The following is a 15,744-nucleotide window of genomic DNA, read 5'->3' on the forward strand; positions in this document are numbered from 1 at the left end:
GCAGCTCGGGCTTGTTGGGCCGGAAGGACTTGTTCTCAAAATAAACATTAAATAAATATAATTCAGCCTCTAATAACCTGACAGATTAACACAGACCACATTGTCACTCATAGGGTTAAGATGTGATGCCATCTGTCTCTGGAAATAGATGGTTGTTAGGGAGTAGTTATAATTTTCATCTGTTGCCTTTGTCTCTTTCAGCCTTTGAGACAACGCCTCAATGTTCAGCTTAATACCCCAGTATTGCATTTGATGGTTTGCCAGGTGTATATGGTGGTTGTAACATTTTCCCTGATGTAAACACTCTTACTCAGAGATAGTTATCCAGCCATGTTTCGGTTCAGACCAAAGTATGAGCAGAAACTGACTCATGATCAGGGCGTTTCTGTTTATGATTTTTGCTACTTAAAATAATTCAAGCCCTTTAGGTGGCCTACCTCATCATGATTGCTGAGGTTCTAGTGAAGATCTTGACTCAATCTAAGTTAGGAACTTTTTCTTAAAACAAGAAAATATAAGATTATAAAGGATTTATGATGATAGGAGACACAGTGTGGATAAGCAGAGCCTTTTTCCAGGGTGGATTTGGTTAAATCAAGGGCGCATCATTTTAAGGTGACTGATAGAAAGTTTGGGAGGGGATGTCAGAGGTAGGTTTTTTCTAACACACACAGGATGGATGCATGTGTTGCCAGGGGGTGGGGGGGGGTGCAAATATATTAGTGACGTTTAAGAGACTCTCAGGCACGTGAATGGTAGAAAAACGAAGGGCTTTGTGTGAGGTAGGAGTTAGATTGATCTTGGAGCTAGTACATCTGTGGACTGAATTGGTTATAATGTTCTGTGTTCTAAAGTGGTGGGTTTGTGTGTGTGGAAGTAATGGCGAGTTGGTGAAGTTACCAGACTGATGTGCAACTGATCGAAAATTCTCTCCCCTTGCAGAGACAAAAGGGCACTTACCCCATGTACCCGAAGCCCGACCCAACACCAGTCACGTCGTCAGCACCACCCGTCAGCAGCCTGTACTCGTCTCCAGTGGTAAGCTTCTCACTGCAGCTTTGTTGCTGGGAGCCAATTTGAGGTCGAGTTTTACCATTGCTGTGTGCAGTCTGTGCCACTGTAGTGAAATTACTCAGAGGCCTGGCAGCACTCATCGTAATCCCACAGCAAGACCTGGGGAGTTAAATAAATATCTAGTGTTGGTTCTGGATTACCATAAAGGATCAGCTTTATTCACCGTATATTTAACAACTTGTGTTCTCGGCATCTACAACTCATTCCTAGCGTTTTTACTCACTTTATCATAATTATTGTATTTGTACATTGGTTGTTTGTCAGTCTTTTATTCACTCTGTTGTAGTTCTTCGTTCTACTGTGAATGCCTGCAAGGAAATGATTCACTAGCATATGGTGACATACGTACACACTTTGATAACAAATTTACTTTGAACTTTGATATATATTTACTGTGGTTGTTGGTCAGGGTACTATGTGCATCTTTTTTTTTAGTTCTATTTTTTGCACTAATTTAATTAACTATATAATTTACTCACTGTAACTCAGTATTCTTTCTCTATCATTATGTATTGCATTGTACTGCTTCTGCAAGTTTAACAAATTTTACAGTGCTAGTGATATTAAACCTGATTCTGATTCTGAATAGAGAATTATATTAACAATAAAGTTGGAGTTTAAAGTATGGATATGGAATAAAATGTGCATAAGTACCAGCGTGTATAGATCAAAACCTACCTGGTTCCTTAGTACAGTTATAAGTAAATGCAAATTTGTTATCAATGTATATGTTACCATAAGCTACCTCGAGATTAATTTCCTTGCAAACGTTTTTTTTTAAATTTATTGTATTTCTTGCATCCAAGGGAGTAAAAATCTTTATGTTGCTTCTCCGTCACAATAAGGAAGGGAAATGAGGGAGAATATTGCCCAGAACACTAAGATTGTACACATAATTGTTTCATACATATGTATGTACAGTCAGATTCACAATCAGGTCAATGTGTATTGATGAATCTGATGGGCTGGTGAAAGCAACTGTCCCGGAGCCTGTTGGTCCTGGCCTTAATGCTGCAGTACCATTTGCCAGCGGAACAGTTTGTGGTTGGGGTGGCTGGAGTCCCCGATGATCCTCTGGACCCTTCTACGCACCTGCTGCTGTAAATGTCCTGAATAGAGGAAAGTTCACATCCACAGATGCGCTGGGCTGTCTGCACCACTCTCTGCCGTGCCCTGCGATTGTGGGCAGTACAGTTCCCGTACCAGGCAATGACACAGCCAGTCAGGATACTAATAAAGAAACACTATAGAATTTATGAAAAACTATGCATAAACAAGGACTGCCAAACAGCCAGTGTGCAAATGAAGACAAAGTGTGAAAATAAAAGTAAATAGTATTGAGAACATGAGTTGCAGAGTCTGTAGGTTATAAAGTCAATTTAGAGTTGCAGTGAGTGAAGTTGTCCGCGGCAATTCAGGAGCCTTATGGTTGAAGAGTAAGAACTGTTCCTGAACCAGGTGGTGTGGGAACTAAAGCTCCTGCATCATCTGCCCAATGGTAGAGGAAAGAGAGGTGGTGGGAGAAATTGCTTATGGATGAAATAAGAGTATTTACGAGAGAGAGCATTAGCCAGTTTGTTGGCAATAGATATTTATAGTGAATGTCCAAAATAAGTCTTGTGCTCCTCCATTCCAGAATTCTTCTGCCCCGACAGCTGAAGAAGTTGACCCTGAGGTAATAAATGACTTGTTTATAATTTCTTGCATTGAAAAGAAGGACTTGTAATAGTTTTCAAGTGTGGAAAAAAAGTGTATTGGGATCAAACATTCTGCTCTTTTCAAAGCTGGCTCGATACCTGAATCGTACCTACTGGGAGAAGAAGCAAGAGGAAGTTAGAAAGAGCCCCACGCCATCAGCCCCTGTCTCAGTGGTGGAGTCAGTCACACAACCTGTTGAAACTCACCCGGCTCCCGTCACAATTGTGGAGGTAAATATGTTTTTTTGTCTTGTTATAGTACAGTACAGACCCTTCAGCCATCAATGTTTTGCCAGAGTTTTAATGTGCTCTTAAGTTCAAACTAACCCTTCCCTCCTACATTGCCCATCAGTTTTCTTTCACCCATCTACGGTGGCATGCAAAGGTTTGGGCACCCCTGGTCAAAATTTCTGTTACTGTGAATAGCTAAGATGATCTGATTTCCAAGAGGCATAAAGTTAAAGATGACACATTTCTTTAATATTTTAAGCAAGATTACTTTTTTATTTCCATCTTTTACAGTCTCAAAATAACAAAAAAGGAAAAGGGCCTGAAGCAAAAGTTTGGGAACCCTGCACGGTCAGTATGTAGAAACACCCCCTTTGGCAAGTATCACAGCTTGTAAACGCTTTCTGTAGCCAGCTTTGAGTCTTTCAATTCTTGTTTGGGGGATTTTCACCCATTCTTCCTTGCAAAAGGCTTCTAGTTCTGGGAGATTCTTGGGCCTTCTTGCATGCACTGCTCTTTTGGTCTATCCGCAGATTTTTGATGATGTTTAGGTCGGGGGACTGTGAGGGCCATGGCAAAACCTTCAGCTTGCGCCTCTTGAGGTAGTCCATTGTGGGTTTTGAGATGTGTTTGGGATCATTATCCTGTTGTAGAAGCCATTTTCTTTTCACTTTAGCTTTTTTACAGACAGTGTGATGTTTGCTTCCAGAATTTGCAGGTATTTAATTGAATTCATTCTTCCCTCTACCAGTGAAATGTTCCCTGTGCCGCTGGCTGCAACACAAGCCCAAAGCATGATCAACCCAACCCCGTGCTTAACAGTTGGAGGGGTGTTCTTTTCATGAAATTCTGCACCCTTTTTTCTCCAAACATACCTTTGCTCATTGCGGCCAAAAAGTTCTATTTTAACTTCATCAGTCCACAGGACTTGATTCCAAAATGCATCAGGCTTGTTTAGATGTTCCTTTGCAGACTTCTGACGCTAAATTTTGTGGTGAGGACGCAGGAAAGGTTTTCTTCTGATGACTCTTCCATGAAGGTCATATTTGTGCAAGTGTCACTGCACAGTGGAACAGTGCACCACCACTCCAGAGTCTGCTAAATCTTCTTAAAGGTCTTTTGCAGACAAATGGGGGTTTTGATTTGCCTTTCTAGCAATCCTACGAGCAGTTCTCTCGGAAAGTTTTCTTGGTCTTCCAGACCTCAACCTCCACCGTTCCTGTTAACTGCCATTTCTTAATTACATTACAAACTGAGGAAACAGCTACCTGAAAACGCTTTGCTATCTTCTTATAGCCTTCTCCTGCATTGTGGGCATCATTTATTTTAATTTTCGGAGTGCTAGGCAGCTGCTTAGAGGAGCCCATGGCTGCTGATTGTTGGGAAAAGGTTTGAGGAGTCGGTATTTATAAAGCTTAGAAATTTGCATCACCTGGCCTTTCCTAACAATGACTGTGAACAAGCCACAGCCCTAACAAGCTAATTAAGGTCTGAGACCTTGGTAAAAGTTATCTGAGAGCTCAAATCTCTTGGGGTGCCCAAACTTTTGCATGGTGCTCCTTTCCTTTTTTTCCCACTCTAAAATTGTACAAAACAAAAATAATACACTAATCTTGCTTAAACTGCTGAAAAGAATGTTTCATTTTTAACTATGACTTTTGGAGATCAGTTCATCTTCTACTCACTTTAACTATCCACCGTAACAGAAATTTTGACCAGGGGTGCCCAAACCTTTGCATGCCACTGTAAGAGTTTCTTAAATCTCCTAATGTATCTGCCTCTACACCACCCTTGTCCAGCAGGATGTTCCGCACTTCCCACTGCTCTTTGTGTAAAGAATACCTCTGATATCCCCCTTATACTTTCGTGTAATCACTGAAAATTACCTTTCCTGGTATTAGCCATTTCCACCCTGGGGGAGAAAAGGCACCGGCTGTCCTCTCTATATACATCTCTAAAAATCTTGTCATCAATCAAGTTGCTCACCACTCTGTGTGAAAGAGTGTTTTATGTAGATGTGCTCAGTGGTTGGAAGGGCTTTACCCTTGATGGGTTGGCTCAAATCCATTACCTTTTTCTATGTACTTTGATAATAAATTTACTTGGAACTTTGATTGAAACATCAGCAACTTAGCTCAATAAAAGTAGGTTTAATTCTCCATTAAATGCAGGGAGTGGAGAATGGTTATTTGAGGAGAAGCTCAGTCACTTACAGCCGGGTGGGATCACCAGGCCTGGCTGATAGGGAGTTGCCTCTACTCTGGCTCCTGTACGATAGACCTTGGAAGCTTGCGTGTGAACGCAGCACTCAACGTTTCTCTTTCCTCGTTGCCCTTCAGCAGCAGTACCAGAACGGAGAGTCCGAGGAGAACCACGAGCAGTTCCTCAAGGCGCTGCAGAACTCAGTGGCGACGTTCGTGAACAGGATGAAGAGCGATCACATGCGCGGCCGCAGCATCACTAACGACACTGCGGTGCTCTCCCTGTTCCAGTCCATCAACAGCATGCACCCTCAGCTACTGGAGCTCCTGAATCAGCTGGACGAGAAGCGCTGTGAGTATGGCTGGCTCCTTCCCGAGATTAAACCTGACTTCGAGCGTAGAACATCACAGCACAGTCCTACTCTCAGATCAGTCTAGCACTTCCCTCCCACGTGTCTCCATTTTTCTTTCATCCATGTGCCTATCTAAGAGTCTTTTGTATGTCTCTAATGTATCTGACATTACCACCAGACTTGGCAGACCTGTTCATCAAAAAAAAAATCTGCCTCTGACATCCCCCTGTACTTTCCTCCAATCACCTTAAAAGTATGCCCCCTCCTAGTAGTCTGTCCAGATTAATAGCTAATCCTCTTGTTAGACACACTTTGCGTATATGGGCTCAGTTTCGGAAATGCTATGGTTTCCATGGTTTTTCCGTTTCCAGCCCTGTTGTACATAATCACCTTTTTTTACCTACTACGTACGATTCAGCATTCCATGTTTGGTATAGGAAGGGCATTAGACATTTTGAAGATCTTTTCATTGATAATCGCTTCGCTTCTTTTCAGCAGCTCTCTGTTAAGTTCAATCTGCCCAATGCTCACTTTTTTAGATATCTCCAAATTAGACACTTTATTGCTCCTTTAATTCCTAACTTTCCTGAAATGCCTGCGAAAAATGCTATGGACTTATTTCTTTCCATTAATCCACTAGGTAAAGGTTTAATATCAATTATTCGTGATAAATTAGCATCCTTACGACGGACCCCTGTGGATAAAATTAAAATGGCCTGGGAGCAGGATTTAAATACCTCCTTATCTGATGAGAGCTGGGACTCGATTCTCAAATCGGTTAACTCAACCTCTCTTTGTGCTCGCCATTGCCTTTTACAGTTTAAGATTGTTCATAGAGCCCATATGCCTAAATCTAAACTATCTCGATTCTACCCTAACATTAGTCCGCTCTGTGATAAATGCAAGAGGGGCGAGGCCTCTCTCATTCATATGTACTGGTTCTGTCCTAGCTTGGAGAAATTTTGGAAAGATGTCTTCACTACATTATCGTATATTCTGAATCAGCACCTAGAACCAAACCCCTTAATTGCTTTGTTCGGTTTCTGGGGCGAGACAGATTTACGACTGAGTCCGACCAAATGCCGAATATTATCCTTTGCCTCTCTCCTGGCTAGACGCTTGATCCTCCTTAGATGGAGAGATGTTGCCCCGCCCACTCATGCTCAATGGCTTAACGACATTATGGCCTGCTTGGACCTCGAAAAAATTCATTATTCAGTTCTTAATTCGGATCTAAAGTTCCATAAGGTCTGGGGACCTTTTATCGAGTACTTTCATAACCTTCCTCTTGACTAGGGTTTTTTTTTCTTTTTTCTTGCTTTCAGCTCCCTTTTTTTTCTGGTAGTAGGCATTATTATCCTCTGTTGCTAAGTGTATTCACAGTCTGGGAGTTTGATTGTCCTGATTTATATTCTCTATATTGTGTTGTGGTTGGTCTGGAGTTGTTTTTTTTTGTGTTGTGGGGCTTGGGGAGGATACTAAGTTTACTTGTCTTCAATTTAGGTGCTTTTTTGTTAAATTCTCTTCCTTTGTAGCATATTGTCATTGTATGCTTAATTTTGCACTGTATTAATGTTCCTCATTGTGATTTGGGGTTTTTTAATTTGTAAAATGTATAGAAAAACTAATTTTTTTAAAAAAGTATGCCCCCTCGTATTAACCCTTTACACCTCTGGAAAAACTCTCTGGCTGTCCACTTGATCAATGGCTGTTAACATTTTATCCACCTCTGTCAAGTCACCTCCCACCCTCCTTCACTCCAAAGAGAAAACCGGAGCTCACTCACCCTGTCGTCTTAAGATTTGCTTTCTAGTCCAGGCAGCATCCTGGTAAGTCTTTTTCCCACATCCTTCGTATAATGAGGCGATCAGAACAGAACGCAATACTCTTGAGTGTGATCTATTTGCAAAAGATTGGCTTGCATCAACAACTTCACCTAGGCAGTGGGCAGACGCTGAAACAGCTGGCCTGCTTTCAGATTCCGATTCATCTGTTTATCACGCGTACATCGAAATGTGGCATTTGCAGTGACGACCAGCACACCCAAGAGTGTGTTGGGGGCAGCCTGCAAGTTCTGGGACCAACACCGCCGTGTTCAGCAGAGCAACACACAACATCAAAACAAAACAACAGCAGCAAAACAAACAGGAGGAAGTCTGCAGATGCTGGAAATCCGAGCCACACACACAAGATGCTGGAGGAACTCAGCAGGCCAGGCAGCATCCTTGGAAAAGAGTACAGTCGATGTTTCAGGCCAAGACCCTTTGGCAGGACAGCAAAAGAAGCCCCTTTCCCACTCTCCCTCACAGATAGACCTGCAACCCCAGCCCCCTGCCTCTGCCCTTGACTTTGGACTCTGTGACTTGCAGACATCAGGTGTTGAACCTCCAGTCCCTGGTCCAGATTTTCAAACGTCGGACCTCCAATCCCCAGACACGGTGCTCCACAGGCTTCGACCTCCAGGCTCTCCAATCCCTGGTCTCGCATGGACCTGTGACCCTGGGGCTGGGGTGGAAGCTATCTCTGGCCCATGGAGTTCAGTAAAGTAGTTTTTGCTTTTGTGTTTTTCAGTGTACTACGAAGGTCTGCAGGACAAACTGGCGCAGATCAGGGACGCTCGTGGGGCCCTGAACGCTCTGCGTGAGGAGCACAGCGAGAAGCTGCGGCGAGAGGCCGAGGAAGCCGAGCGCCAGCGGCAGATCCAGCTGGCCCAGAAGCTGGAGATCATGAGGCAAAAGAAGCAGGTGAGATTCTCCTCAGGAGGGTCTGCTCTGCTTCCTCCCATTGCCTCATCACCCGTGTCGATCAGTCAAGCCCACAAACAGCTTGGCAGAAAGCAGTGGGGAGGGGAATGTCACAGCTAGGTTTCTTACAGAGAGTGGTGGCTATGTGCCGGTTAGTGGTAGAGGCAATAGCACACAAGATAAATCCAAAGCAGTACACACTCACACAAAATGCTGCAGGAATTCAGGGGGTCAGGCAGCATCCAAGGCAGGGCTTCTCAACCGTTGATATGCCATGGGCCCCAACCATTGACCGAGGGGTCCGTGGAGTTCAGGCTGGGAACCTCTGGTCTGTGGAGATGAATGAACAGTGGACGTTTTGGTCCGAGACCCTTCATCAGAACTGGAAAGGAAAGGCCAGAATAAGGAGGTGGGGGGGAGAGGGGAGGCAGGAGATGCTCGAAGGTGATGGGTGAAGCCTGGGGGCGATCGAGTGGGAAGCTGGGAGGTGGGAGGAGGGAAAGGTAAAGGGATGAAGAACGATAGGAGAGGAGAGTGTTCGATGGGAGAAAGGGGTGCAGGAGGGGCACCAGGGAGAGGAAGATGAGAAGTGAGGTGGGGCAGAGTGGTGAATGGAAGAAGGGGGAGGGGTGAGTTACCGGAAGTTGGAGTAATTGATGTTCATGTCAAATGAACAGCTACCAGGGCGGTAGAGGCAGATACACTAAGGACATTGAAGAGACTTTCAGATAGGCACATGGATGATAGAAAAATGGAGGGCTGTGTAGATGGAGAGGGTTAGATTGATCTTAGGATAGATTAAAAGGTCAGCATGACATTGTGGGCCGAAAGGCCTGTACTGTGCTGTAATGGCCCTGATGGGTGTGAGGCAGGGTGGGTGGGTTCGTTCGCAACATCGCTGGCACTTCTCTCTTTATGCTCCCGGTGGTGGGTGGGCTGGTGCCGGGGATGCACCGGGCAGGTTTTGCTGTCAGCTGCGCCTCTGCCGTGAGGAATGACGCGGGTTGTGTTTTGCTCGTGCCTCAGGAATACCTGGAGATGCAGCGGCAGCTGGCCATTCAACGGCTGCAGGAGCAGGAGAAGGAGCGGCAGATGCGCCTGGAGCAGCAGAAGCAGACCATCCAGATGCGAGCGCAGATGCCCGCCTTCCCGCTGCCGTACGCACAGGTCAGTGCAGCGCACACGCAGGCCACAGCAGAGTAAGCGGACGTTCGAGGAGTCGGGGCAGAGTTCGGGCAGCCTCGTCACCAGATCAGGGTGTGGTGACTGTAATGCACCTTTACTGCTGTTGCTCAGCCGCTCGGTCCATTTGACAAGCCATTTAGATTCAGGTTTATTTATCAGACGTACATCTAAAATACAGTGAAATATAGCATTTGTGTTAACAGCCAGCACACTCAAGGATGCACTGGGGGTCACCACACATTCCATACCAACATAGCTTGCCCACAGTACTCTGCAGAACAACACACACTACAAAACACATCCTACCAAGCAACAACAGCAAACAAGCCCGGCTCCTCCCACACACGTACACTGCACTCTAACCCAGCCCCCCGTGGGTTCACAGACTCTGGGCCCTGACTCACAGTGTGCCCTGCGCTGGCTGTTGGATTTGAGCGGCGGAGGAAGTGGCTGCTACTGTCCTGGGTAGGCGGACGTGCATTATTGATTCTCGTCTGCTGAGCAATAGGTTTTGTGATTGACCATTCATCGGGAGGTCCACAGAACTGGTTTAATGTGGTTTCATAAACACAAGAGATTCTGTAGATGCTGGAAATGAGGGGGAACACACACACACACAGTGCTGGAGGAACTTGACAAGTCGGGCAGCATCTATGGGGGAGATCTCAGCCCACTGACTGTTTCCTTCCGTCCCCCCCCCATAGATGCTGCCTGACTTGCTGAGTTCCTCCAGCGTTTGTCCGTGTTACTTAAACTGGTCTCAGTTATTCACAAAATAGTTGTGTAATTACAAAAATACCGGTACAGGAGTTGGTCATGGGCTCTACAGCCTTCTGTGTCTCCAGTTAGCACCTTTCAGCCTCTGTCTCTACCTCTCTACCTCCTACCTCCCCTTCCCTTCCCCCTCCCCTCCCACCACCTGGCTCCATCTGTCCCTTTCTATCTCCTTTTCTGTCTTCACCTGTCTCCCAACTCCATCGCTCCCTCTCCATTTCCCATTAATCCCTCCTCACCTGCTTCCACCTGTCGCGAACCTCACACATCCCTCTCACTACTTTGTACTGGCCATTTTCTATCTATACTTACAGTCCGGACGCAAGGTGTCAATCTGAAGTGCCAAGCATCCCTCTGTCTCGACAGATGTTTCTAGGGCACAGAGTTCCTCCAGCAGTTCATATTTTGCATGGGAGTCAGTGTGTTTGGTGTGAATTTCAGTTTGATGGGCCCAACCTCACATTGACATACTGTAGACTTTTATCTAAGAAAGGTCGTGCTGGCATTGGAGAGGGTCCAGAGGAGGTTCACAAGGATGATCCCCGGAATGACAGAGTTAAGGTGCATTTGATGCCTTCGGCCCTGTACTCGCTGGAGTTTAGAAGAATGGAGGGGGAGGATCTCATTGAAACCTGCCGAGGCCAAGATCGAGTGAATGTGAACAGGATATTTCCTGTATTGGGGAGCTTAGAACCAGAAGGCACGGCCTCAAACTGGAGAACATCCCATTAGAACGAAGATGTGAAGGAATTTCTTTAGCCAGATGGTAGTGAATCTGTGGAATCCATTGCCACAGACGGCTGTGGAGGCCAAGTCATCGGGTATATTTAAAGTGGAGGTTGATAGTTTCTTGATTAGTAAGGGTGTCAAAGGATATGGGAAGTAGGCAGGAGAATTGGGTTGAGAGGGATAATAACTCAGCCATGATGGAATGGTGGAGCAGACTCGATGGGCTGAATGGCCTGTGAGCGTAGCCTGTTCAGTGGGTTTTTTTTTTAATCGAGCATTTGATGAACTTTAATGGTCATAAAGGCGTGCAGCAGGGGAACAGCCTCTTCAAACCAAACTCGCCAAAATGCACCAGTCCGCTTAGATTATGGTGGCTGCTTTTCAGAGGCGGTGAGAGGCGTAGACTGACTCCATGGAGGGGAGGCTGGTTTTGTGATGTGCTGAACTGTGTCTGTGTAAAGCATACTGAGTCATGGTGCATCTACAAATATTTTTGAGGGTCTCTGACAGGGGTTCCCAACCTTTTTAATGCCATGGACCCTTACCATTAACCAAGGGACCCATGGACCCCTGGTTTATGGGGACAATTTTCAGTTAGAGTGATTTGATAGAAATTCTTCTTCTTGGGCCCTTAGCTCCCAGTAAAGCATAGGCCATTTATGGCCTCCTGTCTCCATTGTCCAAAGTAAATGGTATGGTTGGAGTTCATTAATATTTCTGTAATCCATCGTATCCACTGTACAGGGGATTGGGTTATACAGCTTCACCTGTTGGCCAACCTTACCCGTTTCCACCTCTCACAACGGGGGCGTGGGTTTGGACTTTAAGAGGTAATTGATAGAAATATCAAAGAGAACATGTGCACACACAACATGCTGGAGGAAATCAGCAGGTCGGGCAGCATCTGTGGAGGGGAATGAACAGTGGATATTTCAGGCTGAAACTGCCTCAGCCTGAAACATCAACTGTCTATTCCTCTCCATAGATGCTGCCCGACCTGCTGTGATCTTCCAGCACGTTGTGTGAGAGTGAGCTTGTGTGTTGCTGTGGGTTTCCAGCATCTGCAGAATCTCCTGTGTTCGAGGAAAAAAGCGCATTTACTTAATGTGCTGTTGTTAACAGGAGGTACTGATTGACCTTTGTATTGTATATGATGTTGTGACATTTATTGCTGAATCACTGCAGCTGACCTTTCGAAAATCAGCCTCCTGCTTACTCTGAGTTCTTTGCCCTCCACAGCTGCAGTCCATGCCCCCTGCCACTGGCGTGATGTACCAGCCTTCAGGCCCAGCCAGCTTCCCTGCCACCTTCAGTCCCTCTGGCTCAGTGGAAGGATCGCCCATGCACTCTGTGTACATGAGTCAGCCTGGCGCTGGCCCGTATCCCTCCATGACCGTCTCTGGAACAGGTGAGGTACAGCTACGGGGGGTCTTGGATGTGCCGTAGTGATCCAGGGTATCTTCACAAGTCAACAATGAGGCTTCAAACTTGGATGTTTTGTTAAAGTTCCTTGCAGAGATATTGAACAGCTGAGAGTCCGGTGCAAATGTCAATGATCCCAAAACCTAGTACTCCCCAAGGAGGGGGACGGGCCATTCAGCCCCTCGAGCATGCTCTAACATTCAGCAAGATCTTGGCTCATCTTCCTCCTCAGTCACTTTCCTGTCGAATTCCCAAAACTTTTTCTTTAAGTGCCTCAGTCCCAATCATTTCAATGGACTGAGTTGTTCAGCAAAACTTTGAAGCCAAGGGCAGAGAAAGAGATTGCATCGGTGACCAAACGTTTAGTTGGGGGAAGTAAGTTTAAGAAAAGGGCTGGGAGGAGGAGCAAGAAGTGAAGGTGAAGTTGGGTGTGAAGAGGTGGCACAGTAGCATAGCGGTTAGCACAGTGCATTACACCACCAGCCATCACCGCTCAAGGTTCAATTCCCACTGCTGGCTGAAAATTAGAAAATCACATACTTCTAATTTTACTTATAAATTGAATGATATAATGAAATACAGTACACAAAGAAAATCTTGCGTGTTTCATAAACTTTTTCTAGCTGTGTGCAGTTCTGGCTACGTGGCAATGAAGACTGTGTGTGGGAGCATTTCAGTTACTGCGCTGCCTCGCACCCGCACAGCTTACAGGGTACAGTGGAGCTTGGAGACAGAGGGAGAGGAAAATGATAAACAGAGGCGGGAGGTTAAACTTGTCATGGTGGCTCCAATACTGCCAGTAAATAACTGAGCTGTTGCTGCATTATGAAGGCTAACATCAGCACTCAAAGATTTATTATCAAAGTACATATATGTCACTATATACCACCTTGAGATTCATTTTCAAGCAGGCATTTACCAGAAAATAAAGAAATATAACAGAATTTATGAAAAGCTATACATAAAGACTGACGAACACCAATCGGCAAAAGGACAACATTTGATAAAGTGCCACACATGAGGCTGCTTAACAAGATAAAATCCTATGGTGTTACAGGAAAGATACTGACAAGGAGAGAGGAATGGCTGACAGGCAGGAGGCAGTGAGTGGGAATAAAAGGAGCTAAATCTGGTTGGCTGCTGGTGACTAGTGGTGTTCCTCAGGGGGTCAATATTGAGACTGCTACTTTTCACATTGTTTGGCAATTATTTGGATAATGGAATTGATGGCCTTGTGGCAAAGTTTGTGGAAGATAGATGGAGGGGTAGGTGGTGCTGAGGAAGCAATGCGATTGCAGCAGGACTTGGACAAAATGGAAGAATGGGCTGGGAATAGTACATTTCCCAGCACTATATTTATCCCAGATGGAATATCGTGCTGGGAAATGTATGATAATACATTTTGGTAAAAGGATCAATTGTGTGGACTGTTACCTAAATGGGGAGAAGGTTCAAATATCGGAGGTGCACAGGGACCTGGGAGTCCTTGTGCAAGATTCCCAGAAGGTTAATTTACAGGGTGACTCTGTGGTAAGGAAGACAAATGCAGTATTTCCATTTATTTCAAGGGGAATAGAATATAAAAACAAAGAGATAATGCTGAGGCTTTATAAGACATCAGTCAGGCTGCACTGGAGTATTGTCAACAGTTTTGGGCCCCATATCTCAGAAAGGATGTGTTATCATTGGAAAGAGTCCACAGGAGGCTCATGAGGATGATTCCAGGAATGTAGGGGTTAACATATGAGGAGTATTTGGCAGCTTTGGGTCTGTACTCACTGGAATTTAGAATGTGGGGGGGGATCTCATTGCGATCTACCGAATGTTGAAAGGACTAGATAGGGTGGATGTGGAGAGGATGTTTCCTGTGGTGGGGGTGTTCAGAACTGGAAGGCACAGCCTCAAAATTGAGGAGCGACCCTTTAGAACAGAGGTAAGGAGGAATTGTTTTTTAGCCAGAGAGTAGTGAACCTGTGGAATGCCCTGCCACAGACTGCAGTGGAGGCCAAGTCCATGGGATAATTTAAAGCAGAAGATGATAGTTTCCTGATCGGTCAGGGCATCAAAGGATATGGCGAGAAGGCAGGTGTATGGGATTGAGTGGGATCCGGGATCAGCCAGGATGGAATGGCAGAGCACACTCGATGGGTTGAATGGGATAATTCTGCTCCTATGTCTTGTGGTCTTAAGAGAAATTGTGCAAATAAAAAATAATACTGAGAACAAGTTGTAAAGAGTCCTTGAAAATGAGTGTATAAGTTGTGGAATCAGTTCAAAGTAATTGAAGTTATTCACACTGGTTCAGAAGCCTGATGGTTGAAGGGTAATAACTGTTTCTGAACTGATGGTGTGAGACCTAGGGCTTCTACACCTCCTGCCCGAAGGTAGGAGGAGGAGAGGGCATGTCTTGAATGGTGGGGCCTTTGATGATGGAGGCTGCTTTCCTGGGGCAATGCTCCTTGTAGGTGTGCTCACTGGTGTGGAGGGCTTCACCCGTGATGGACTGGGCTGTGTCCACCACTTTTCCATTCCTGGACATCGGAATCGGACATCGGACATCGGTGTTTGCATACCAGGCTGGGATGCAACCAGTCAGCTTACTCTCCACTGTGAATCCATCGAAGTTTGTCAAAGCATGGTTCATTTACTCTTCCCTTCAGCATGCTCCCCATTCCGTGGCATTGAACATGTTTTCTGATGTGAGTACAGTTATTGTGAGGCTTATGCAATTCTTGTGCACCTTAGATCCAAACATGGTGAATCCGTATATGTACCAGGCCGCAGCCCCAACCAACCAGACCTCCCAGCAAGCCCAGGCAGTACCCACGACAAACACCGGATATTCCAACTACCAGCCTACCCCCACGCAGAACTACCAGGTGGGTTGCATCGAACATCCCTGTCGCGGATCCGGGTAACTGACTGCTGGTATAAAATGTGTTTTCTCCCCTCTGTGTTCACACTGGTCTGGCTCCTCTCTCACGCGCTCCCCTCCATTCTGTGTTCAGTGTGGGAGTGTTTGGTGATTAGTATTGTTCCCTGGTTGATGTTGTAATGAACAGCTTCAGCTCCACACTGTACAGTTGTGTGCCCCGTATGTAATCTATGCTGCATAACGTTTCATTTCATTGCCACACAGCAGGCCATTCAGTCCACTGGATCCATGCTGGCTCATGGTGCGCTTCCTAACCCACAATTTTCCCTCCAATCTATGCTCTCCCTGTTCCCATTAATTCCCACTGGATATTTCTCAGCAGGGACTCCGAGGAAAGATGAAGGTTCACTATTTATTAATTGATGGCAAGATCTCTGTTATCACTGAAGAACAGCTCAATAA

General features: G+C 45.6%; 1 protein-coding gene across 11 annotated transcripts in view; it reads left to right on the forward strand.

Moving 5' to 3' along the window:
* The window catches only part of hgs (hepatocyte growth factor-regulated tyrosine kinase substrate), a 55,438-nt gene that overhangs the window by 30,356 nt on the left and 9,338 nt on the right, over positions 1–15,744 (forward strand). For 5 of the 11 annotated variants that reach the window (XM_073026320.1, XM_073026330.1, XM_073026324.1 and 2 more), the window contains 9 exons: positions 943–1,038; positions 2,711–2,749; positions 2,859–3,002; positions 3,294–3,350; positions 5,339–5,552; positions 8,125–8,297; positions 9,324–9,464; positions 12,225–12,393; positions 15,153–15,286. In XM_073026320.1, the coding sequence (XP_072882421.1) occupies positions 943–1,038; positions 2,711–2,749; positions 2,859–3,002; positions 3,294–3,350; positions 5,339–5,552; positions 8,125–8,297; positions 9,324–9,464; positions 12,225–12,393; positions 15,153–15,286 (1,167 nt within the window). The remainder of the gene's footprint in view (positions 1–942; positions 1,039–2,710; positions 2,750–2,858; positions 3,003–3,293; positions 3,351–5,338; positions 5,553–8,124; positions 8,298–9,323; positions 9,465–12,224; positions 12,394–15,152; positions 15,287–15,744) is intronic. The other 6 variants (XM_073026326.1, XM_073026331.1, XM_073026328.1 and 3 more) reach the window with 3 other exon arrangements.

Source organism: Hemitrygon akajei, chromosome 22, assembly GCF_048418815.1.
Source record: "Hemitrygon akajei chromosome 22, sHemAka1.3, whole genome shotgun sequence".
Lineage (NCBI taxonomy): Eukaryota > Metazoa > Chordata > Chondrichthyes > Myliobatiformes > Dasyatidae > Hemitrygon > Hemitrygon akajei.